Source organism: Lepidochelys olivacea (genome assembly GCF_965140295.1).
Source record: "Lepidochelys olivacea isolate rLepOli2 genome assembly, chromosome: 7".
Classification (NCBI taxonomy): domain Eukaryota; kingdom Metazoa; phylum Chordata; order Testudines; family Cheloniidae; genus Lepidochelys; species Lepidochelys olivacea.
Genome location: NC_140417.1, coordinates 32,442,369 through 32,466,818, shown reverse-complemented (window position 1 = coordinate 32,466,818; position 24,450 = coordinate 32,442,369). Strand labels below are relative to the sequence as shown.

At 47.8% G+C, this 24,450-nt stretch overlaps 1 protein-coding gene across 1 annotated transcript; it reads right to left on the bottom strand.

The window, feature by feature from the left end:
• Nucleotides 1-13,610: 13,610 nt before the first annotated feature.
• Nucleotides 13,611-20,297, bottom strand: BATF2 (basic leucine zipper ATF-like transcription factor 2). The gene is made up of 3 exons (XM_084634891.1): nt 20,003-20,297; nt 18,071-18,172; nt 13,611-14,690 (listed from the first exon to the last, which is right to left on the bottom strand). Exons 1-3 carry the CDS (start codon nt 20,108-20,110, stop codon nt 14,496-14,498), a joined length of 405 nt encoding a protein of 134 aa, XP_084491017.1. The 5' UTR covers nt 20,111-20,297; the 3' UTR covers nt 13,611-14,495.
• Nucleotides 20,298-24,450: the final 4,153 nt, after the last annotated feature.

Below are 24,450 nucleotides of genomic sequence, written 5' to 3'. Positions count from 1 at the left end.
TCTTTATTCAAACCTAATTTAATGGTGTCCAGTTTGCAAATTAATTCCAATTCAGCAGTCTCTCTTTGGAGTCCGTTTTTGAAGTTTTTTTGTTGTAATATTGTGACTTTTAGGTCTGTAATCGAATGACCAGAGAGATTGAGTGTTCTCCGACTGGTTTTTGAATGTTATAATTCTTGATGTCTGATTTGTGTCCATTTATTCTTTTACGTAGAGTCCACATATCTATTCAGGGGACAGCATCATAGGGCCTAATCACATCAGCCACACTATCGGAGGCTCGTTCACCTGCACATCTACCAATGTGATATATGCTATCATTTGCCATCTGCCCTCTGCCATGTACATTGGCCAAACTGGACAGTCTCTACGTAAAAGACTTTTTGTGGCCCCCAATATCCTCCCAAAGTTCATTGTCTAGGTTTCAAGAGCCAGAAGGTTTCTTGCTGTTCTTCCCTTTCTGTGGGCTTCCCATCGCCTTGCTGATTCGTATGTAAATGGGGCTCCTATTGTTTGGATTCCACATATTGGAAAGAGTAAATTGCTGCCTTCCCTCATTTCTGGCACAGAACCTGTTTCTCCCTGAGTTTGGTCACAAATTTTAAAGTATAATATCAGTGACCATCCATCATTCCTCAGTGTTAATGCAGCATGACATTAATCACCAGTGTGTCACAGGCTTTCATAAAACACCTTACTCTGTTGGAAGCAAAGGCATATTTAGACCCAACAAAAGCCTGCTGTGAATTTTAAGTTTGTTTTAATAATGTTTAACAGAGTAAGCATGAGTAGAACTATTTATGTGTAACAAATTGTAATTATGTTTAGTGGTGCGCACGTGTTTTAAAAAATGAAAAGCAATCACGTTTGCCAAAACAAACAAAGTAACTAAAAAGCTAGAAAAAATGTTTAAACCAACAATTTAAACCAGGGGAGGAAAGTTAATATAAAAACAAACAAATATATATAAAAAAATAACCAAGTTATAAATAAGTTTGTGTAAAAAAGGGAGGTTGAAGCTGTATTGGCAGGTGCTAAAGGCAACTGTAATAAGATTGTCCTGATAAGCTTCCCACTTGTGTGTAATTGATCATGGCTTGCCGGGTGTTTTGCCTTAATAAATTTGTTAAACCCATCTGCTAAGTAAGTAAATCTCAATCCAACATACTCAATACACTTTTATAATACAGTAATTTTATAAAAATCAGTTGAGTCAATTGCTTAGCACTTGAAGTGCAGACCCCCTGTCTTTACAGCCTGGTAAACCATTGAAATGGATTCTCAGATAAAGTTCCTTTCCTCCTGCTCGGAACAGTTGCCATGCACTCTGGAGAAAACTTCATTCTGGTTCCTCCCCTGCTGGTGAGAGATGAGTTGGTACCTCCTTCTCCTGTTAGCTTGATGGCTTTGTTTACTGCGTATGTAAATATATCTTCAATGTCTCTGCTTGACGACCAGGCTTGTCAGACAAGCAAATACACATCCCATTGTCCAAGGCAGAGTGGGCTTATGTGGTGCTTGCCAAACACAGTTTAAGAACATAATTCTAGCACATATTCATGACTCCTTGTACACACCCTGTACATACATCACACAAGAATATTAATGATCAGGGAGTGTAGTGAGGAAGAGTGGCCTCCCTCCAGCACAGAGGGGTTTAATGCTTCCTGGTGGGTGTTGCCAACCTTGCCATGCCCACCTCCCTTGCAGGAAGTGTTGGGGGTGGACAGGAATTATAAGAAGAGGGCCCTGCACTAGCTCAGTTGTGGCTGGACCAGGGAAGGAGGCAGATGTCCTTCCCAGGGAGCTGAGCCCTCAGCTGAGCCTGTGGCTGGTAGCAGGGAAGAAAAGGCAACCCATGTCCCCAGGAGATGAAGACCCTGGGGAGAAACCAGAGGAAGGGCCGCCTGACTGTGAGACAGAGATAGATCCCAATGGTCACAGAGCAGCAACGGCAGGAACTAGTCAGAAGTAGCCCAAGGAAACAAGACTTTGGTCTGCTTGTGCTGCTGGGATGTAAGGCAGCGAGTATTTCCCCAGTGGCAGGATCGCCTGCCACTGGTAGGGCCTAGGGCTGGGTCCCCTTAACCCCAGCCCCCTGCTCAGGGCTGGCCACCCACTAACCTTTAGGTCCAAATGTTGGATCATATTAAAGAAGTTCTGTATTAAAATCACAAATGAGTTTGATTCCCCAGAGTTTAAATTCCAGGGTATTACTAATTAAGAGGTCTCTTGGTTTTTGGTGCTGTTTCTCTCCCTCTATGTGTGAAACTTGCAAGCTGCTAACTGTGTTAGTACATTCTAAGACAGAGTCTGTTCTCAAAGCAAATCACACAGAGAGAGACTCAAAGCAATACTCTAACAACAGAAACAGCACCCAGAGACTCCCCGCCCTTTTGTTGTATTAACAATTGTGATTAAAATAGAGATAGAGGATGTATGTGGATGGATGCTTGGTGTGGATAATAACTGAATGATCAGGGAGGTGCCAGCCTAAGAATCCAGTGTCCATCGGCTGAAGAAGGCGTCAAGTGGAAATAACCAGACGACCCCCCCCCCCCCGGAGGGCAGACTGGAATCCACCCAACAGCCTCAAGGATGGGAGAACCAAAGAACAAGATAACATCTTGGAGCCATCAGGAATGTGCTATCTGCTGATTGATTCAGCAACAGCATGATGAAGCAATTCCCATAGACTGGCATAGGAAGAAATTCCTATAAAAATAGACTCTAAAAAGTGAGAACTTTGGGGTCTGATTCTGCAAACCAACTTCCAGGAGCATCAGATGAGCATCTGACAAGGCCCTGCTCCCTCCTCATGTCCAGGCCACCTGGCCAGTGGCTTGGCATGAGCAACTCTAAGGCTGGTAACTATGATAACAACCTTGCAGAACCTGTATGTGTGTGGGTGTGTGTTTGTATGAATGAATGTGTGAATAAATATGAGATTGAATGGAATGTTATAGCTATAACTAACTGCTTACTATGATTCTTTCTGTATTTACAATAAATGTGGTATTTTGCCTTTTCCCTTTAATAAGATCCTGCTGGTTTTTATTTTATTGGTACAACATTTTGGTGGAGAATTGCGAAAGGGGGAATATTGGTAAAAAACCTCAGTTATTGTAAATATTGGTGTGCACACCGCCAGCTCTAGTGAGCTAGGCATTTCTATTAGGTTAACCAGACCTGCTGGCCTCCGAGAAGGTAGCAGGGGACCTGCTGGCCTCCGAGAAGGTAGCAGGAAAAACAGATTAAACCAGACCTGCTGGCCTCCGAGAAGGTAGCAGGGGACCTGCTGGCCTCCGAGAAGGTAGCAGGAAAAACAGATTAAACCAGACCTGCTGGCCTCCGAGAAGGTAGCAGGAGACCTGCTGGCCTCCGAGAAGGTAGTAGGGAAAACAAATTAAACCAGACCTGCTGGCCTCCGAGAAGGTAGCAGGGGACCTGCTGGCCTCCGAGAAGGTAGCAGGAAAAACAGATTAAACCAGACCTGCTGGCCTCCGAGAAGGTAGCAGGGGACCTGCTGGCCTCCGAGAAGGTAGTAGGGAAAACAGATTAAACCAGACCTGCTGGCCTCCGAGAAGGTAGCAGGGGACCTGCTGGCCTCCGAGAAGGTAGCAGGAAAAACAGATTAAACCAGACCTGCTGGCCTCCGAGAAGGTAGCAGGGGACCTGCTGGCCTCCGAGAAGGTAGTAGGGAAAACAGATTAAACCAGACCTGCTGGCCTCCGAGAAGGTAGCAGGGGACCTGCTGGCCTCCGAGAAGGTAGCAGGGAAGAACAGGTTAACCGGACCTGCTGGCCTCCGAGAAGGTAGCAGGGAGAAACAGGTTAACCGGACCTGCTGGCCTCCGAGAAGGTAGCAGGGAGAAACAGGTTAACCGGACCTGCTGGCCTCCGAGAAGGTAGCAGGGGAAAAACGCATAGATTAAGCTATGATTTCAGAATCTAGGCTGTGTCACTTGCTAAGTAATACCAGCAGTGACAAAGAGATTGAAATATCCATGTTAAGATGTTTAAAAGAAAACAGGGTAAGCGAGTACCAGAGGGAGGAATGGAGTCAGAAGGAACTCCAACCTCACCTTTTGTTAAAGAAATTACACCTTTTAAACAAATCCTTCAAAAATTTGGGCACAGTCCTTGGACTAAACAAGCCCTAGCTGATGTCTGCACTATTTCGGACCTAGAGGATAGATTGGCTCAGTATATCCTCATATACAAACCTTCTAGTGCTGCCAAAAGAGATGCAGCAGCAATTTGGTTGTTGTGGGAGGCATGTAAGGATTCTTCCCTCCGCTTGTCTTCATGTAAAGTGGAAAAGGCACAAATGGAAAAGGGAGCAGACAATTGGAAGGTGCTGGCTACAAATATCCAAAGCCAGCTGAAAATAGTGAAAGAGGCACTCCAGGAATACAAAAAGAGTGAAAAAGTTAACTCTGCAAAGGCTGGAGGGAGGCAGGTAAAGGGGGAGAAGGTCCTATGTACGGCACCCCCAGGCATAATTACAAAGAGAAAAGAGAGTAAAAAAAAAAAAAAAAAGTTAACTCTGCAGAGGCTGGAGGGAATTAAGCAGTTAAACTTTGTATTTCACCCAAACAACTTTTAACCGAAAATGTTAAAAAGGAAAAGTGTTAGAGCATTCTTGGTTTCTTTGCAGCCATTCTGAAAGAAAAATGGGCCCTTTTCCAAAGGAATGTCTGTAAATTAGCCAGGCAAAAATAAACTATCTGATTAAAATCATTTGACTGGACAATTTAGTCAAATTTGCTAAAAGAACATAAGAGGGTTCTATTGGAACTTAACTGCCTCAAATGTATAAAGGGAATGTAAGATGTAAAAAAACAGAGCAGTGTGGAAGGGATGTTAAGGAAAAGAAAATGTGTATGTATCTGTCTGTGTGTGTGTAAATATGTAAAGTTCTAAGGACCAGTTAGTTTTGTTTTTGTTTTAAATAATGCCACTAAAAATCCATTTGACTCTTTAATTCAAAGTTGCAAAACTGACAGACCTTTTTGCTAGACACAGGTAATTAGTGTTGTTTGGCTTTGGGATTTGGCATTTAACCCTTAAAAGGTAACTCAATGCTTTACAAAATTTAAAATGTTTTTAAGTTGTGGCTGCAGCAGGGCAGTCAAAATCAGGAGAATATAAAAAAAAAAAAATTTGGGATTCTTTTTGTTTGTTTGTTTTTTGTTTGTTTGTTTTTGTAACAAAACAGCAGATGAGAGTTGTAGTAAAAAAAAAAATTAAAAAAAGACAGTGCCTCTCTGAAGCAACAGCAGGGGTGAGGTGCACAAAACAAAAAGAAGCAATGTTAGAAACACTGAGTCTTAAAATGGCTCTGAGTAATCAGACTGTCACTTTGATAAAGGTACATGAAAACTCTGTAAGCAAAAAAAGAAATAGTGACACCTTATGTAAAAATGGATCTGGATAATGTTATAGAAGTTAAACTATGGAAGGAATGTGCATTTGCCCCAGAACATGTGCAGGGTATATTGTAGAAGGGGCAAAAGAAATGCAAACATACCATGCTACTTAATTAAAATGCTATTAGGGCTCCAAAGGGAGCCACAATAGGTTGGGTTTTCTTTTTCAGATTGCTGTGTGTTTTGGAAGCAGAAGTTAAAAGTAATCAAAACTCTGGTGAAAGTTGATTGTGTCCCTTTTAAGATAGAGTCTCTGAGCTGCTGATGGCTTTAAATCCAAAAGCAGGAAGTTTCTGTGAAAATGCAAATTACCTAAATGATAAAGGAAGGAAAGAACTAGCAGCACAAAGGAGCTGCAGATAAAGGACATACCTAGTCAGCAAACAAATTGTCTAAATAAAAGGCATGGGATAACAAGATAATTTTAATAAATTTAATGATAATAAGTATCCCTGTAACAACGTATAGTGTGTATGATTTTTGGAAAAATCCTTTAAGGTCGTATGGTAATGATGCTTCTCAGTTATTACCTGTAAATAAAACTTAAAGCTTAACACAGCAGGAAAAACATTATAAACTTGGTCTGCTGTATAAGAAGGAAAACTCAGGGATTTAATGACTAAACAGTGGGATAATTTCCCCATAACCCTTAAAAGATAAAAGCCTTTGAAACCTGGCCTGCCTATAGAACAAAAACAGGAAAATATGGGGGCAATTTCTCTGTTTTGCCTGCAATCAGCAAGGGTATTTGTAAAAGAAATATTTTAAGCAATAATCTGCCACCCCAAAAGGGGTAGAAACATGTTCTTTTTGTCTTTCAGAAAATCAGGAAAAGCTGCCAGCTGAAAAGCAACCCAATACCATGAATCTACTGTCACAATAGAAATTGTGTTCTGTGTTCTATGTTTTGTCTTGTGTTTTGTGTTGTTGCTAGCACTGTTGTGTGTTTAAAAAAAAAATACTGAAGACCTGCAGGAACTTAAAAATAAATTAAGCTTTCTGTCCCAGCTACAGGACAGCCTGATACAAAAACAAGTACATGCCAATGTAGACTTGGTCCAAATTGGTCTGGGTAACCTAAAAGGCCAATGGAATCTTTAGTAATGGCTTAATACTACCACATGGCTTATCCATAAGAAAAAAAATATATTAGAAATAGGAAACTACACAGCCATAGCTATGGGATGCACTGAAATGCAGATACTTGCACTAGCTACTTTGGAACACAAAATGTTCTGGGTCATATTGGGAAATATTAAGGGTTTGGTGCATTTGTTAAAACAAAGAAAGAGATCATTGTTTGACACTTATCGATATGAATGGATGCAATATGTTTCCAGTATTGTAAACCAGACTTGTTAATGGGAGAAATTGTTGTCAAAATTGCACACTAACAGTTCCTGGAGGCAAAGGTATTGAAGGTTAACCCACTCCCCATATTACACATGGGATCCTTCTGGCTACCCTGGACCTTGAGCCAGTGGGCTGGGGAGGGAAGGAAGCTATTGGACACTAGAGGTTGTACCGAATGGACTCCTCAAAAGTGGGTGTGCCTCACCTTGCCTGTTGCCCCAGAACCTTGTAGTAAAGATACATCACTAGGATCATGTATGTGGCATGAATTGGAATCACAAACTCAAATTGCCTCACAGTACTTTCTCTTGAATAGGCTACATAGAAAGTGACACTGACGATTATAAATCTTAGTGTCAAAAGGGGGATTATGTTGGATCATATTAAAGAAGTTCTGTATTAAAATCACAAATGAGTTTGATTCCCCAGAGTTTAAATTCCAGGGTATTACTAATTAAGAGGTCTCTTGGTTTTTGGTACTGTTTCTCTCCCTCTATGTGTGAAACTTGCAAGCTGCTAACTGTGTTAGTACATTCTAAGACAGAGTCTGTTCTCAAAGCAATTCACAAGAGAGAGAGACTCAAAGCAATACTCTAACAACAGAAACAGCACCCAGAGACTCCCCACCCTTTTGTTATATTAACAATTGTGATTAAAATAGAGATAGAGGATGTATGTGGATGGATGCTTGGTGTGGATAATAACTGAATGATCAGGGAGGTGCCAGCCTAAGAATCCAGTGTCCATCGGCTGAAGAAGGCGTCAAGTGGAAATAACCAGACGACCCCCCCCCCCCCCGGAGGGCAGACTGGAATCCACCCAACAGCCTCAAGGATGGGAGAACCAAAGAACAAGATAACATCTTGGAGCCATCAGGAATGTGCTATCTGCTGATTGATTCAGCAACAGCATGATGAAGCAATTCCCATAGACTGGCATAGGAAGAAATTCCTATAAAAATAGACTCTAAAAAGTGAGAACTTTGGGGTCTGATTCTGCAAACCAACTTCCAGGAGCATCAGATGAGCATCTGACAAGGCCCTGCTCCCTCCTCATGTCCAGGCCACCTGGCCAGTGGCTTGGCATGAGCAACTCTAAGGCTGGTAACTATGATAACAACCTTGCAGAACCTGTGTGTGTATGTTTGTATGAATGAATGTGAGAATAAATTTGAGATTGAATGGAATGTTATAACTATAACTAACTGCTTACTATGATTCTTTCTGTATTCACAATAAATGTGGTATTTTGCCTTTTTCCCTTTAATAAGATCCTGCTGGTTTTTATTTTATTGGTACAACACAAAGGCCAGCAACGGACAATTGTTGCTATTTGCCCCTGCAAGGAGGCAGAGGGCTGTAGAATGCTTCACCCACAGGACCGGAGCCTTAGACTCTGCCGTGTACCCTAGCCAGGAGGCTGGGGCTACCAGCTGACATGTCCATTCCTCCTTTTTGGAGACCTGAACTGGTATCTGGGTGATTGTCCGCCAGCCATTCTACCTGGCAGCTGCACATACCAACTCCCTGATGCCACCAAGAGGTGACACCCTGACCCTGAAAGGGAGGACAGTTGCAGGGAGTTATTAGTTTTCCAGTGGTATATTACATGCCACCTTCTGGGTCTATATCATGACCACTATGTGTTGGGTGTAGTGTGTGTGTGTGTGTGTGTGTGAGGCCTGACGCGTTGCTGACAGTAATGAACCACCTCTGTGTCACACCTAGTTTCATCCATTTAACTGTACTTGCCTTTCAGGGTGTATGTCCCAAATCTCGGTGATCCCCTACTAAGGGGAGTGCTGTGAGGAGAAATCCATCAGGCCAGCTAAGAACCTAGGGAGAAACTCAGCAAACATCAAGTGGAAATTTCTCTCTGTTTAAGCAAACTGGCCATGTGGGAAGCAGCAATTGAAATCAAATCCGGGTGGTGAATGGACAGGGTACAATGATGGCTTTCTGTGGTCTACAGTCTCCCAGCAGCAGGTAAGTGCAGGAGGGGTATAGGGTTGGCAGAGATCTCATCCTAAGGTAGTGGATGACACAAAAGGCAGCATTTCAGGCACAAAGGAGTTGGTATTGATTGAAGCTGGTGAGCTGTGTGAGAATTTCCACTTGGCATTTCAGTATGTGAGGGTAAATTTTGGAGTTGGTTGAAAATTTTTCAACCAAACAGGTTTCCATTTTTGAAGAAGAAAAAAAAATGAAAAATTCTCAAAACCAGAAAGTATTGTTTTAACATTGAAACAAAGTGAGAAATTTCCATCAGTGTCAGAAGTGTTTTATTTTTACTTTCTTCTTTTGATTCATTTTCTTTAGACTTTATGTTAAAATATTCAACAGAACATATATATGGTATGTTACAAATAGAACATGTAGAATTATAACCAATAGTAAAGTGAATTTTACTATTATATAAAAATTTCAATGAAACACTTGTCATTGTTGAAATAACGCAGTTTTGTCTTCTTGAAACAAAATGACTCAATGCGTTTGAATCTTTTGTTTCTCAGGAAAACTTCCAAAATTCAGCTTTTAGATTCAGAATGAAACATTTGCAATGTCAGAACCTTCCTCAAAAGGGGGATTCCGGATCCCAACTAGCTCTAGTTAATTTCCCTTGGAAAGCTCCATCCAGACAGGGCATTCCTGGACTTGCACTTTAGCTGGTGCTGGTCACACTACAGGAGGTACAGACCTGTTGGCCCATCTAGCCTAGTATCCTATCTCTGATACTGGCTGCACTCGCTGCTTCCCAGGAAGCTGCAAGGAACTCTGCATTTAGGGGATAACCTGCCCTCAGGGACAGTGGCCTCCTGACCCCCATTAGTTAGAGGTGAGTTTATGCTCTGAAGCAGATTGGGCTCAATAGATGATTCTGTAATATTACGGCTGCTAATGCACGTATTATCATGGGCCCCGATGTTGGCTGGGGTGCCTAGGCATTACCCAAATACTAATAATGCACACACCATAATATGGGCCCTGATCTCTGTCTGAGCCCAACTAATGTACACACCCCAGCTGGGCCCTGAGCTTCTTTTTGGTCCTACATGCTACTGTGCTACTAACTAGTAGCTAAACGCCCATGCTTGTACACGTGGCATTTTTTCCTTAGGGTTCTCCTTCCTTTAGCCTCTCTGTGGCTGGTGAGGGTAGCTTTCTTTTGTGGCATTGTGTGTGTGACCAAAGCTTAGAGTCGCATGGAAAGCGTAGGGGACAATTTCCTGGCGCAAGTGCTAGAGGAGCCAACTAGGGGGGGCGCTTTTCTTGACCTGCTGCTCACAAACCAGGTAGAATTAGTGGGGGAAGCAAAAGTGGATGGGAATCTGGGAGGCAGTGACCATGAGTTGGTTGAGTTCAGGATCCTAACGCAGGGAAGAAAGGTAAGCAGCAGGATATGGACCCTGGACTTCAGGAAAGCAGACTTCGACTCCCTCAGGGAATGGATGGCCAGGATCCCCTGGGGGACTAACTTGAAGGGGAAAGGAGTCCAGGAGAGCTGGCTGTATTTCAAGGAATCCCTGTTGAGGTTACAGGGACAAACCATCCCAATGAGTCGAAAGAATAGTAAATATGGCAGGCGACCAGCTTGGCTTAATGCTGAAATCCTAGCGGATCTTAAACATAAAAAAGAAGCTTACAAGAAGTGGAAGGTTGGACATATGACCAGGGAAGAGTATAAAAATATTGCTCGGGCATGTAGGAATGATATCAGGAAGGCCAAATTGCACCTGGAGCTGCAGCTAGCCAGAGATGTCAAGAGTAACAAGAAGGGTTTCTTCAGGTATGTTGGCAACAAGAAGAAAGCCAAGGAATGTGTGGGCCCCTTACTGAATGAGGGAGGCAACCTAGTGACAGAGGATGTGGAAAAAGCTAATGTACTCAATGCTTTTTTTGCCTCTGTCTTCACTAACAAGGTCAGCTCCCAGACTGCTGCGCTGGGCATCACAAAATGGGGAAGAGATGGCCAGCCCTCTGTGGAGATAGAGGTGCTTAGGGACTATTTAGAAAAGCTGGACATGCACAAGTCCATGGGGCCAGACGAGTTGCATCCGAGAGTGCTGAAGGAATTGGCGGCTGTGATTGCAGAGCCATTGGCCATTATCTTTGAAAACTCGTGGCGAACGGGGGAAGTCCCGGATGACTGGAAAAAGGCTAATGTAGTGCCAATCTTTAAAAAAGGGAAGAAGGAAGATCCTGGGAACTACAGGCCAGTCAGCCTCACCTCAGTCCCTGGAAAAATCATGGAGCAGGTCCTCAAAGAATCAATCCTGAAGCACTTGCATGAGAGGAAAGTGATCAGGAACAGCCAGCATGGATTCACCAAGGGAAGGTCATGCCTGACTAATCTAATCGCCTTTTATGATGAGATTACTGGTTCTGTGGATGAAGGGAAAGCAGTGGATGTATTGTTTCTTGACTTTAGCAAAGCTTTTGACACGGTCTCCCACAGTATTCTTGTCAGCAAGTTAAGGAAGTATTGGCTGGATGAATGCACTATAAGGTGGGTAGAAAGCTGGCTAGAGTGTCGGGCTCAACGGGTAGCGATCAATGGCTCCATGTCTAGTTGGCAGCCGGTATCAAGTGGAGTGCCCCAAGGGTCGGTCCTGGGGCCGGTTTTGTTCAATATCGTCATAAATGATCTGGAGGATGGTGTGGATTGCACTCTCAGCAAATTTGCGGATGATACTAAACTGGGAGGAGTGGTAGATACGCTGGAGGGGAGGGATAGGATACAGAAGGACCAAGACAAATTGGAGGATTGGGCCAAAAGAAATCTGATGAGGTTCAATAAGGATAAGTGCAGGGTCCTGCACTTAGGACGGAAGAACCCAATGCACAGCTACAGACTAGGGACCGAATGGCTAGGCAGCAGTTCTGCAGAAAAGGACCTAGGGGTGACAGTGGACGAGAAGCTGGATATGAGTCAGCAGTGTGCCCTTGTTGCCAAGAAGGCCAATGGCATTTTGGGATGTATAAGTAGGGGCATAGTGAGCAGATTGAGGGACGTGATCAGTCCCCTCTATTCGACATTGGTGAGGCCTCATCTGGAGTACTGTGTCCAGTTTTGGGCCCCACACTTCAAGAAGGATGTGGATAAATTGGAGAGAGTCCAGCGAAGGGCAACAAAAATGATTAGGGGACTGGAACACATGAGTTATGAGGAGAGGCTGAGGGAGCTGGGATTGTTTAGCCTGCAGAAGAGAAGAGTGAGGGGGGATTTGATAGCTGCTTTCAACTACCTGAAAGGGGGTTCCAAAGAGGATGGCTCTAGACTGTTCTCAATGGTAGCAGATGACAGAACGAGGAGTAATGGTCTCAAGTTGCAGTGGGGGAGGTTTAGATTGGATATTAGGAAAAACTTTTTCACTAAGAGGGTGGTGAAACACTGGAATGCGTTACCTAGGGAGGTGGTAGAATCTCCTTCCTTAGAGGTTTTTAAGGTCAGGCTTGACAAAGCCCTGGCTGGGATGATTTAACTGGGAATTGGTCCTGCTTCGAGCAGGGGGTTGGACTAGATGACCTTCTGGGGTCCCTTCCAACCCTGATATTCTATGATTCTATGATTCTATGGGAAACAGTGCTGCCATATACCAGTAAGTATGGGCATTGTGCCCAATTCTGTAGGGCTTGGAATCTGATTATTTCAGTACCCGTGGGAGGCTTTCCCCAGTATTCCTGTCTACTATTCACTGAACATTGCAGCAGCAAACATGTTAACGCAGCACAAAGTGCCAAGTATTTGTGAACAGGAAATAGAGAACAGCAGCAGTAAAGCCACGGAGGGAAGTAGTATTTTTGGGACCCTGGGTTTCTATCCATTGTGGTGTAGTGAGGCACAGCCCTGTTGTGCCCATCTTCTCTGATCAGCTGTCATACTTCAACTGCCTCAGAACCTTTGGGCTCCAGCATCCCATCCGGTTCTCCCATGGCCCAGGGGTGATTGAACCTGGTGATATGCTAAGCGAAAAACACTCTCTGCCATGCTTGGCGCTGCTTCGCTGTGTGCTGACTCAATGGCAGTCCTGGAAGGCTTGTCTTGGTGTGTCAGTGGTGAGTGAAGCATGTGTGCTGGGGCTGTGTGCGTGGGGTTGCGGTGGGGGTAGTTTTGAAGAATTGTGGTAGCTGAATCAAGTAATCCAGCGTCTGTACAGTCTCACGCATACAACCAATGAAAATTGTTAATGCAGCATAGCTATAGAGTAAGGATGGTGATCTCAGAAGTAACTCGACCAATGGTCTAGGACTCCTGCCATGGCACAGATAAGTGCCTTACTATAGCTGTGCATCACAAGGGGGCACTCATTAAAAAATGGCTGGTACCACATGGCAAAGCCCATCATGACTCAACCTGGTGCCCTGCTGAACAAAAAGAGCCCTCAAGCATGCTTGTAGCTGTTTCCATTGCTTCACACTCATTCTATAGCCATCATAGTCTTCAGAGAGTCGGGGGAGGTTTTGCCTTCCTCTGCAGTCTAGGGCATGTATCAAAGGCAGGTTTAAGCTAGTGTAAAGGGTGGAGTCTCTGTCCCTTGAAATCTTTAAATCATGATTTGAGAACTTCAATGACTCAGCCAGAGGTTATGGGTCTATCACAGGAGTATGTGGGGGAGGTTCTGTGGCCTGCACTGTGCCTGAAGTCAGACTAGATAATCACTGTGGTCCCTTCTGGGCTTCCTGTGAGAGTGACATTCCTGGACTCTGATTATATGGCTAATGTGTACACCATAATGGGGTGCCTGGCTCATAATATACCAATCTAATAAGTGAGCCTCCGCCTCAAAAACTGAACCCCCTCCTACAAGAGAATAAACCCAGTTTAATTTAAGGTTCACACCTGTGCAGACACAAACCCCAAACCAATAGACTCTCATGCAGAAACACAGTGTCTATTACATAGAACAGACATTTACAAAAATGTCAGAAGTTCACCCTTGTCTCATTAAACATGGCGCCCAGTTAGCAAAGAATCCAGGAAAATAACAGTTCTTTTTCAGTCCAAACAATTGCCCAGACAGCAGCTTGGTAATGGCTCCTTAGGGTAAAATTTACCCTGTACTTAAGGCTAGGGAAAAAGCCTGGACACCATAATGCAACAGAGCTGCACTGAGGGCTAAATGGATAGGGCCTAGCACTAGCCCCTCTGAGTTGCACCTTTTAGGGAATCCCAGCGGATTGGCATCCCCAGTTCTGTGGTAGGGGAGAAACCAGGCTGGCTAGAGCAAGGTCAGGTGTTGGCTGGAGGTTGGGAGTGTGAATTTTATGAGTCTCCTTACATGGCACCAGTTTGTTTTGGCTTTAGTGTTAGACAGCATCAGACAGGGTCTTCTGCTCCCCATTCTGTGCTGGGTTCTGTCTGTGCTTGATCCCATTCTGGGATAGCTCAGGGATTGGTCAGGAATTCCCCCTCTAACCATGACCTGCAGAAGATGGTTTGATTGTTGTGGAGAGATCGGCTGCCTGGAAGGAAGCAAAGCTGCATCCACTCACCAGCCCACCTCCCAGATTACGTTTGGTGCTGTCCTTTCAAGCATCGGCTTCTGGCTGAGGTCAAAGATAGAACTACATGGGCTGTGGGCCTGAGCCAGGGCAGCAGGGAGGGAGAGATACTGGACTGGATGGGTCCATGGGTCTGATTCAGTGCAGCAGCTCTTCTCTCACAGTTTAACAGCCCTCCTTAGCTTATGACTCCCAAAGGGTAGCCAGGGTCACTGTATCCCCTGGTTCAGCTCCTCAGCCAGCCAGTGCAGAATGGGAGTCTGTGTTGGCAAGGAGGGAGTCAGCATGTCTGGGCAGGTGGATTCATGGTTCTTGAGCATTTGAGTCCAGTACTTCAGCTCCTCCTTCAGGGTCTCAATCTCCTTCTTCAGGGCTGTGTTATCCTGCTCCAGCTGCTCATGTTGCTGGGGTGAAGGGAGCAAAGAAAGAAGGGTTTAGACTAAAATTCAGGCAACACTGGAGAATGGGTCTCTAGGAGGCCAGGTTCAGTGGAGTCTAATGGGTTAGAAGGGGAGAGGGGTGCTGGGAGTCAGGACTCCTGGGTTCTGTTCTCAGTTCTCATTCTTACTACTTGATTATTAGTAAGGTTAATATTTTGTCACCATTATTTTTAGTACAAGTCAGGGACAGGTCACGGTCAATAAACAAAAATTCACAGAAACCTGTGACCTGTCCCTGACTTTTATCAAAATAATTGTGACAAAATAGGGCTGATGGGGGGAGGACTGAAGCCCGAGCGGGGTGGGGAAGAGCCTGAGCCCTGCTGTGGAAGGGGGGAGGGGTCCAGCATGCACTGCTGCTGTGGCTTGGAGCGCTGGGGGCCACCCGTGGCAGCTGGGAGCTCCGGGGACCCCCCACCACAGCTGAAAGCTCTGGGACTGATGACTTGGAGCTCTGGGTCCCCATGCCAGCTGGGAGCTCCAGGGCCCCTGCTGGCTGACAGCTCCAGCCTGTCCCCTCAGGGCTGAAGTGGAAAATGTCACAGAGGTCTCTAAAAGTCATGGAATCCATGATGTAAGCTTCTCCTTAATTATTAGGAAGATCAGCTCTATTAATTATTTCTAGCCAATTCTGTGCAGAACACCAGTGATCCCTAGTGGTTGATGTGGGGGCAGTCACAGAATAGCAAACAGCAACAGTAGGTACGCAGCTGACTCCAAACAGCAGGGCACAGGCTCTGATGGTGCTTTCACATCAATGCCCATACAGCAGGACATGGGTGCTGGGTGAATAGGCTGGTCACTGGCTCTCATGAGCCAAATTCTGCTCCTAGTTACCCCCATATCTGCTTTTACAGGGTCATGCAGAGGGACAGAATTGGGCCCTAAAAACTGTAGATAATCCATGGCCAGTAACATAATCCTGCTGGTGCAAGGATAGACGCCTGATTTCCCCCACCCTCCGCCTGCTATTGGCTGTGCTGGATCTAGGACTCCTGGCTGAACAGTTCCGGTTCTATCCAGCAGGGGACGCTGCTGTGCCTGCACATGCATCACACTATGCGCCCTGTGGCTGCGTGAGCATTGCCCTCAGCGCTGCCATCCCTCCCCGGGCCTTTAACTCCACAGCCTTCCCCTCGCATGGATGGGGCTTGAGGATTTCTAGGCACCTTGATTGTATTGAAGGTGAGGTGTGGGGGTTGATGAGGGGCCAAAAAGGCCCTGGGGTAAAGAATAATAAGGAAAATTTTCCAGTGCTGTTCTGTACATCAACGGTGCGGCCTCCTCTGGAATACTGGATAGCAGAGGAAGGTGGGCGCAGTGGTCAGAGTCAATTCCCTGCTCTGCCACAGATTTCCTCTATGGCCTTAGGCAAGTCCCTTAGTCTCTATGTGGCTGACTTTCCCCTTCTATACAATGAGGATAATAGCACTGCCCTGCCTCATTGGGGTGTGGAGAATAAAAATGCATTAAGGCCAGTGAAATGCTCAGTGACTAGGGTAATGGGGTGCAGACAGGTACCTGAGCTAGGTTCTGTGTGCACTGCTGGTCACCCCATCTCCAAAAGGACATTGCAGAATGAGCAGGGGGGTTAGAGGCCTGAAAACACTCTCTGAAAAGACTGGGATGGGTTTCAAGGAGACAAAGGAGAGGGAACATGATCAAAGTCTCTAAAATACTGACTAGTCTAGAGAAGGGAGATGAGAGCTTCTGTTCTCTGTGTCTCGTACCATAAGAACAAGGGGCTGTTCGATTAAATTGAAAGAGGGAAATTCACAACCAATCAAAGGAGAAGCTCACTTATACAACATGGCATTTGACTGTGGAACTCTCTGCCACAGCAAGTCACTGGGGCCAAGAGGTTAGGAAGACTCTGAAAAAGGAGTGTGGAAACGGATATGGAGAACAGGAATAGCTGCTTTTATGGGAACCTTACACCTTTCTCTGATGCATCTGTTGCTGGGCACTGTCAGAGACAGGCTACTGGGCCAGCCTGGCACATCCTATGTTCCTGCTCTGTGCAAGGTCTCTTGTCTCTCACTGGCTCCCAGCAGAGTCCAGACCACTGAGTGCTTTTGCTATCACTTTCCCTCTGACAGCTCAGCTGGACATAGCCTTGTGTCCTTGCTAGACACGGTGTCTCCTTAACCAATTGCATGCAAAAGGAATGGTTTGGAAAACCCCCTGGGTACCTTGCTACCGGGATGTAATAGAGAATGGAGGGCTAGAAATTCTGCAGCTCACAAATGCGATGGAACAGACTAGTAAGAGACGGTGAGAGTCTAATGGGTATGCATGGTCTGGGAGTCAGGACACCTGGGTTCATAGATTTTAAGGCCACAAGGGACCATCATGATTGATTCTAGTCTGACCTCCTGCATAGCACAAACCAGAGAAGCTCATTCCTAGCTTGATCCCAGCTCTGCCACTGACCTGCTGGGTGAGCCTCGGTAAGTCCCTTCCCCGCTTTATGCCTCTTTCCCCTCCCACCCTTTGTCTATCTAAACTGTCAGCTCTTCAGGGCATACAGTGATGTAAGGACTAACACGCAGGACGGGAGCCAGGACTCCTGGATTCTAGCCCCAGCTCTGGGAGAGGAGGGGGAGGTTTCATGGGCTAGAGCAGGGAGAGGGCTCAGAATCATTTCCATGAAGGTGGCAGCGGAGCCCAGGAGGAATGAGTCCCAGTGTTCCCCCGGCCCTAGCCACTAAAGCTTATTCCTCTCCAAGAGCAGAGAACAGAACCCACGAGTCCTGACTCCCAGTCTCCTGCTGTGATCATGGGCCTGCACTGACTTCACACAAACGCACCAGATCCCACACCAGCAAACTGTGAGGGGCCCAGGGGCCACACTTAATGCGTGTGGCTATTTTTGGTTCACAAAACCCCAACTTTCTGGTGCTGCAGGAAACCATCTTGCAGAGCCCCAGCTCCTCATCCTGCCTCCCATCCTTGGCTCTGGACAGCCGGGACGGCACCTCACCCCATCATCCCATGCTTGGGTCTTAAAGAGCCAGCGATTGCTCCAGGCCAGAGAGTGAGATCCTCCCTCCTCCTAGGCTGTGGTTCCAGCATGTCTTACTAAGGAATCCCACCTCAGGGCCTTGCCACTTGTGCTGACAGAGAATCCCTGCTCACCGGTAGAAGTATAGGCCTTAGGACACATAGTTATACAGTTCTGATCACCTCCACCAGAGGGCAGTAGTCCTCGCACCTATGACTTCCCTGACTCCCACCATCAGTTCTTGTTAAGTTGCTAATGGGGGAGCCTTCCCTTTGGGGGGTCCTGCACCAGCGCCCTTATATTTCATCCTGTCTTGTCACTGTTAGCCCCCTTCACTGACCTGATGGAGCTCGTCCGCTTTCTCCGTGTGCTTCTGTCGGCTCCTCTGGGCAGCTGCCCGATTCTTTTGACGTCTTTTCAGCTTCTTTTCTTCCAAAGAATTCTGGGAGACAAATCAACCAGTGAGGCATGAGATGAGTTGGCTGGGCCTCAGCTGAGGGAGCTCCCCAGAACAGAGGGCACTAGCTGATCCCCAACCCACCCTCTTAGCAGTGAGGCCAAGGGCTGAATGGGCCACTGGGGCTGACCCCCTTCTCCCCTCCTAGAAGTTGGGTGAAGTGAAGCCAACCATGGGGAAGAGCAAGGGGAGAAGGGAGGATACCTGCCCTGCTGCTACCCACACTGTACCTGCACTGGGGATAGAAACAGGGTGCTGTGGGATCCACTGGGTTGGAACAGGAGACTGTGTCAGGGCTCCTGGGTTCTAGTCTTGGTTCAGGGAGGGGAGTAGAGTCTAGTGGTTAGAGCTGGGGAGGGCACTCAGGACTTTAGAGGTGTCTCTTCTCTTCTCTTTATCATCCCAAGTGAACCCAAGCCAACAACAAAGCACCAGAGTTCTGGGGCAATAGAACACATAGGACACATAGGAAAATTGGCACTGGCTACTTTGAACACACACCAGTCATGGCTCAATGGTGAATCTGCTCAGGGCTGACCCTGTCCCGCCATGCCTCATGGCAGCCATGGGCACACTCCTTCATGCATACAAGGGCTGTGGCTTTTGAAAGCCCCCAGGGGATTTAGGAGCACAGGCCCAGTGACCGTCTGTGGGTTGGGGCTCCTAGGTGACCTAGGCACTGTGGCGAGTCCCACCCAGGCTGGCAGTCAGTCTCCCTATTGTGATCCCAACTACCTGAGGGGAACCTGGAGTCAATGCTGGGCATGAATTGGTTATTCCAGGGTGACAGACAGCTACAGCTGACCCTCTGCCTGTCTCCCCACATCTTTCTCACTTTTTACACACACACAATCTGGCTCAGACACAGTCTTTGTCATATACACAGTCACACAATCTCCCTTTCACACAGGCAGACACATACACACACATTCAGATACAAAAATATCTGTCAAATGTTCAGACACACAATCTCTCTCTCTGTGACACACAAAAACACTACACTCCTACCCATACAGTTGTCTCTGTCACACAAACACTTTCTCACACACTCTCTTGCACAGTTCTCTCTCTCACACACACACACACACTGTCAAACACACATACTATTTTCTGTCACACACACAGGTCTCTGTCTCACACTGTTCTCTCTCTCACACACACTGACACACATACAGGTCTCTCTCAGAGACACACACACAGATCTCTGTCTCATACACACACACAGTCACACAACACACAGTTCTCTGTCTATCACACTCACTGTCACACATACTCACGTACACATACAGGTCTCTGTCACACACACAAGCACAGTTCTTTCTGTCACACATTTTCTCACACACATGCTCTTGCACACATGCACAGTCCCCTCTCTCACACACACACTGGCAAACACACACATTTCACACACACAGTTTTCTGCCACACACACACACAGGTCTCTGTCACACACAGATCTTTCTTGACAGGTGTCAGAGTAGCAGCCATGTTAGCCTTTATTCGCAAAAAGAAAAGGAGGACTTGTGGCACCTTAGAGACTAACAAATTTATTTGAGCATAAGCTTTCGTGAGCTACATCCGATGAAGTGAGCTGTAGCTCACAAAAGCTTATGCTCAAATAAGTTTGTCAGTCTCTAAGGTGCCACAAGTACTCCTTTTCTTTTTACAGATCTTTCTGTCTCTCTTACACACACAGTCACACAGTTCTGTGTCTCACATACACATTGTCACACATGCACAGTTCTGGCACACTCACACAGTTCTCTCTGTCACACACTCACACAATCTCTCTCACACAGCTCTCTCTGTACTTACCACTCCAGACATTAGTATATTCCCACCCTGCAAGTTCTCAGAGAGGCAGCTAGTGCTGCTCTGGGACACAGGGTTAGTCCCAAACCGCTCCATGCTGTGGACATGCATGGGGTTAGCTCTTGAGGTGACAGACCACCAAGGAAAAGTGTGTCCTCAGGCAGAGGGGTGCTTAGGACCTTGGGATCATCCCGAGAGCCCCTGTGCTTCGCTGGCCTGGCCAAGCTCTCCCTCACAGGCTGCCAGCCATCTCCTAAGAGTCCAGTGCATTTGAGACGCCAGCCTTTATATTCGTGACGCCAGCCTCAGTTTCGATTTATCCTAAACCAGACCTTTGCTCAGAAAAGTCTGGCTCAGCTGGAAGACACGTGTTTGGAATTTCCTGCTTTGTGGGCAAGCCCAAGAGCTTCCTCCTATCTGGAGGCAGTCTGGAGACAGAACATGCAGCGTCCCCTGGCCAGTTCCCTAAGTCCTTTCACTTTTCTGCAGGCAGTTGGTTCCTCATTCCTGCCTACGGGAACCAGATAGTAAGTATGAAAAATTGGAACGGGGCATAGGGGTGGGAGGTAATAGGCACCTATATAAGACAAAGCCCAGAATATCGGGACTGTCCCTATAAAATTGGGACATCTGGTCACCCTATTCCTGCCCATGATTGCCCCTGTCCCCAGGTCTGTTCAGAGCTTCCTCACCACCCTGCTGGCCTGGCAGCCAGTCCCAGGTCTCAAGGCCACACTAGGGGAGAAGACAAGTCCTCAAGCTTTAAATATCCTCCTGGGGCAAATCCTCAGATAGTGCAAATCTGCAGATCCTTCCAAGCTAAAGGAGGGAAGGCTCATGCGGGATTTGCACCAGCGAGGATCTGTCCCATGGCGGATACTTTCCCTTCAAGATATATTGTTACTATTTAGCGGTAAAAAGTGACAGTGAGGTCTAGTTGCTTAAACACAGGTCTGGGAGGCAGGATGCCTGGGTTCCTTTGCTGGTTCTAGTGTATGTAGTAGGGGGAGGGGCAGTTTAGCGGTTAGAACAATGGGCATAGGCAGCGGGTATAATAGGCCAGGGGAGGCTAAGCCTCCCCTGGCGCAGCTGCCGCCGCCCCACCACTGGACACCTGGGCCATGGTGGACCCGCCTCTGCTCTGCAGCAAGGGCTGGGCAGGGGGGGCCTTGCAGGGGAGGGGAGTGGAGGCGAGGATGGATGCTGTGCGGGGTGGGGGGGACTCGTGTGGGGGAGGAGAGGAGGGATGTGGAGAGTGCGAGCAGCAGGGACCTCAGGGGAAGAGGGTGTGTGGAGGAGAGGAGGGACGCAGGGAGCGGCGGGTGGTAGGGGCCTCATGGAGGAGGAATGTGGTGAGTGGTGGCAGGAGGGGACGAGCAGGAAGGGGGAGATGGTGGGGCAGAGCTGGGGTGGAGGGTGGGCATGGTCATGGGTAGAAGAGGCGGGGCAAGGAGCTAGCTTCCCCGAGGGGAAGCTTCACCCACCGCCCATGGCAGTGGGGACTGGGAATCAGAATTCCCTGGCAACCCTAGACAGCGGCCAGCTGTCCACAAAGGAGTCTAAGGACTCAGCGGATGCTGCCCAGAGGAACTCTGCCCAGAGATGTGAGGCAACAAGAGAACGGAAATAGGTCCTCTGCAATATCTTTGGGGACCATTTTGTGTTAAGTCTATGATTGGTTTATGTATGATTGCGCTCTACTCCTTGGGGGTGGGTTACAGCCCCTACAGGGACTACAGACAGTGGGGGGTGATTAAGGTGAATCACTGAGGGCAGGTCTACACTTAAAACACTGCAGCTACACTGCTGTAACGCTCCAGTGAAGATGTTACTTAGGCTGAGAAGAGGGATTCTACCATCAGTGTAGGAAATCCACCTCCCCGAGAGGCAGTAGCTATGTTGATGGGAGAATTCTCCTGTTGACTTAGTGCTATCTACACCAGAGGTTAGGTCGGTTGAACTGCTTCGCTCAGGGATGTGAATTTTTCACACCCGGGAGTGACATAGTTATACTGACCTGATTTCCAGGTGTAGACCTGGCCTAAAGATAAACAACTCGAGTGAGGTATGACCCCTGGAGGGGTTTGCATATACTGGCTCAAGCTGGGCTTTCCAGAGACTGGGAGACAAAGGAAAAGGCTTTTGGTATAAAAGGATGACCTTGAACTGACACTAGGCCTTCTTTCTGATCCAGCGATTGGCCAGGACCTTATATCCAAGGGCCCTCAACCCCGGAGGAGGGGCTAGAAAGACTTTGGGTTACTAGGGCCCTGTGAGACTGATAGGTGATTCCTGGTGCATTCAGCATGTGTTTAAATTTGTTTATTGCTTGTATATGTTTTCTCTGTAACGCTTTTACCTTAAGAATAAATGTGCCCAGTGGTGAGCTGGAGCCGGTTCGCACCAGTTTGCTAGAACCTGTTGTTAAATTATAAGCCCTTTTAGAACCGGTTGTTCCGCAAGGGACAACCGGTTCTAAAAGGGCTTCTAAATTTAACCGGCCAAAAGTGGCACCTTAGGCGCCAACTCCACGGGTGCTCCAGCCCTGGAGCACCCAAGGGGAAAATTTGGTGGGTACAGAGCATCCACCGGCAGCTCCCCACCCCACCCCAGGCCCCAGCTCACCTCACCTCCGCTCCGCCTCCTCCCCGCTCTACTTCTCCACCCCCCCTCCCCCGGCTTCCCGCGAATCAGCTGTTCGTGCGGGAAGCAGACCCAGGGAGGTGGAGGTGAGCTCTGGTGTGGGGGGGGTGGGGGGCGTGGGGGGCGTGAGGAGGGCCGCCCACGCCGCAGCAGATAACCCGGGGGGGGGGCACAGGGGAACCGCTCCCTGCCCCAGCTCACCTCCGCCACCCTCGGCCTGAATGGGAAGCTGCGGCCTGCTTCTCAGCCCTCCCCGGCTTCCCGCCGAACAGCTGATTCGCGGGAAGCCGGGGGGGAGGGGGCGTGGAGAAGCAGAGTGGGCCGGTGGGTTCAGGGGCGGAGGTGAGCCGGGTGCAGGGTGGGGAGCTGCCAGTGGGGGCTCTGCACCCACCAATTTTCCCCGTGGGTGCTCGAGCCCCGAAGCACCCAGGGAGTCGGCGCCTAAGGCCCCATTTTTGATGTGATCAATGGGGGGAGCGGCCTCTCCCCCTGCTCCCCCCTAGCTACGTTCCCCCGCCCCTAGGAGCCAGAGGGACCTGCCGGATGCTTCCTGGGAGCTGCCCCAGGTAAGCACCGCTGGGACTCCCCACCTCGCCCCCTGGCAGGTGCCTCTGGCTCTTAGGGGTGGGGTGGGCACCCACTACGGTGGTCCACGAGACCCTCCTGCCCAGTTCTGGGGGCAGTCAGGGGACAGGGGAGGGGGGTGGATGGGGCAGGGGTCCTGGGGGCCGGGCATCAAGGAACGCGGGGGGGGTTGGATGGGGCAGGAATCCCGGGGGGAGGGGGTGAGCAACGACCCCCTCATAGGGTGAGGAGGGAACCCATTGTTAAGATTTTGGCAGCTCATCACTGAATGCGCCTGCTTAGAAGGAGTTATGCGGTCATTTGTAACTGCTGGCAATAGACTGTTCATAACCCTCAGAGAGAGAGCAAAGCCCAAGGACTGGGCTTTCGGCAGACTGGCTTGCTGGGGATATCACAGTGTGAGGCAGGGACCAGTGCAGCTGTAAAAAAAATCCTGGTCAGAAGGGAGAGAGAGACGCGGGTCTCTACCCAACAAAGGCAATGGCTGGGAGCTAGAAAACTTAAGTGGGTGACGTTTGAGAAGCCATGGAGAGGGAATACAGATCCAGTCACCCTGCAACTGTGATAGGCCCCACAGTCAAGCTCCTTCTCCTGGGTTGTAGAGGGTCAAATTGGCCAGTGCCAGGAAGAGAAGAAGCTGTCGTGAGTGGGACCCTGAGAGGAAGCAGCAAGGCAGGGCTCTTTGGGCACAGAGCCCACTGGAGGGGCAGACTTGGGGATTTCAAAGCAAGGTAACTAGCAGCTGTTGTTAGTTTCTACTGCATTCCGGGAAACAGGACTTTGTGTGCATTCTTTGTGAATAGATGAGATTACACCTAGGAATAGACCTACCTCATCTCACTGATTTCTCCTACTAATGGAAGCAGCCCTGCAAGGCCCCAGGTAATGGCTAATTCCTTGGGCCAGAGGGGCAACACTACACTCAAGACTTTGAGGCACTCAGATACCATGGTAATGGGGGCCATCTAATTACCTAAGACAGGTATTGCCCAGGGTACACATTAACCCTTGGCTCTAGGGTGAAAGAGGTCATAGGAGTGGCACTCACACTGCAACTGACTATAACCAACCAATACTGGAGGAGAGTTAAATACCTGTGGGTTTATGAGTTTATCGTACATACCACTTTCAAGCTGTTCCCATCCACCCACAGGCACCCTAACTTTTGCTGATATCCTTATCAGATTTTTATTGGTGTTTCTGGTAAAGAGATGCAGCAGGCC

Excerpts from the sequence above, each read along its gene's own strand:
- BATF2 (XM_084634891.1), bottom strand. The coding sequence starts at position 20,110 with ATGCATGTCCACAGCATGGAGCGGTTTGGGACTAACCCTGTGTCCCAG. Across the intron at positions 18,173-20,002 it reads ATATACTAATGTCTGGAGTG|AATTCTTTGGAAGAAAAGAA; the intron begins GTAAGTACAGAG and ends TTTGTCTCCCAG. Across the intron at positions 14,691-18,070 it reads AAGCGGACGAGCTCCATCAG|CAACATGAGCAGCTGGAGCA; the intron begins GTCAGTGAAGGG and ends CCTTCACCCCAG.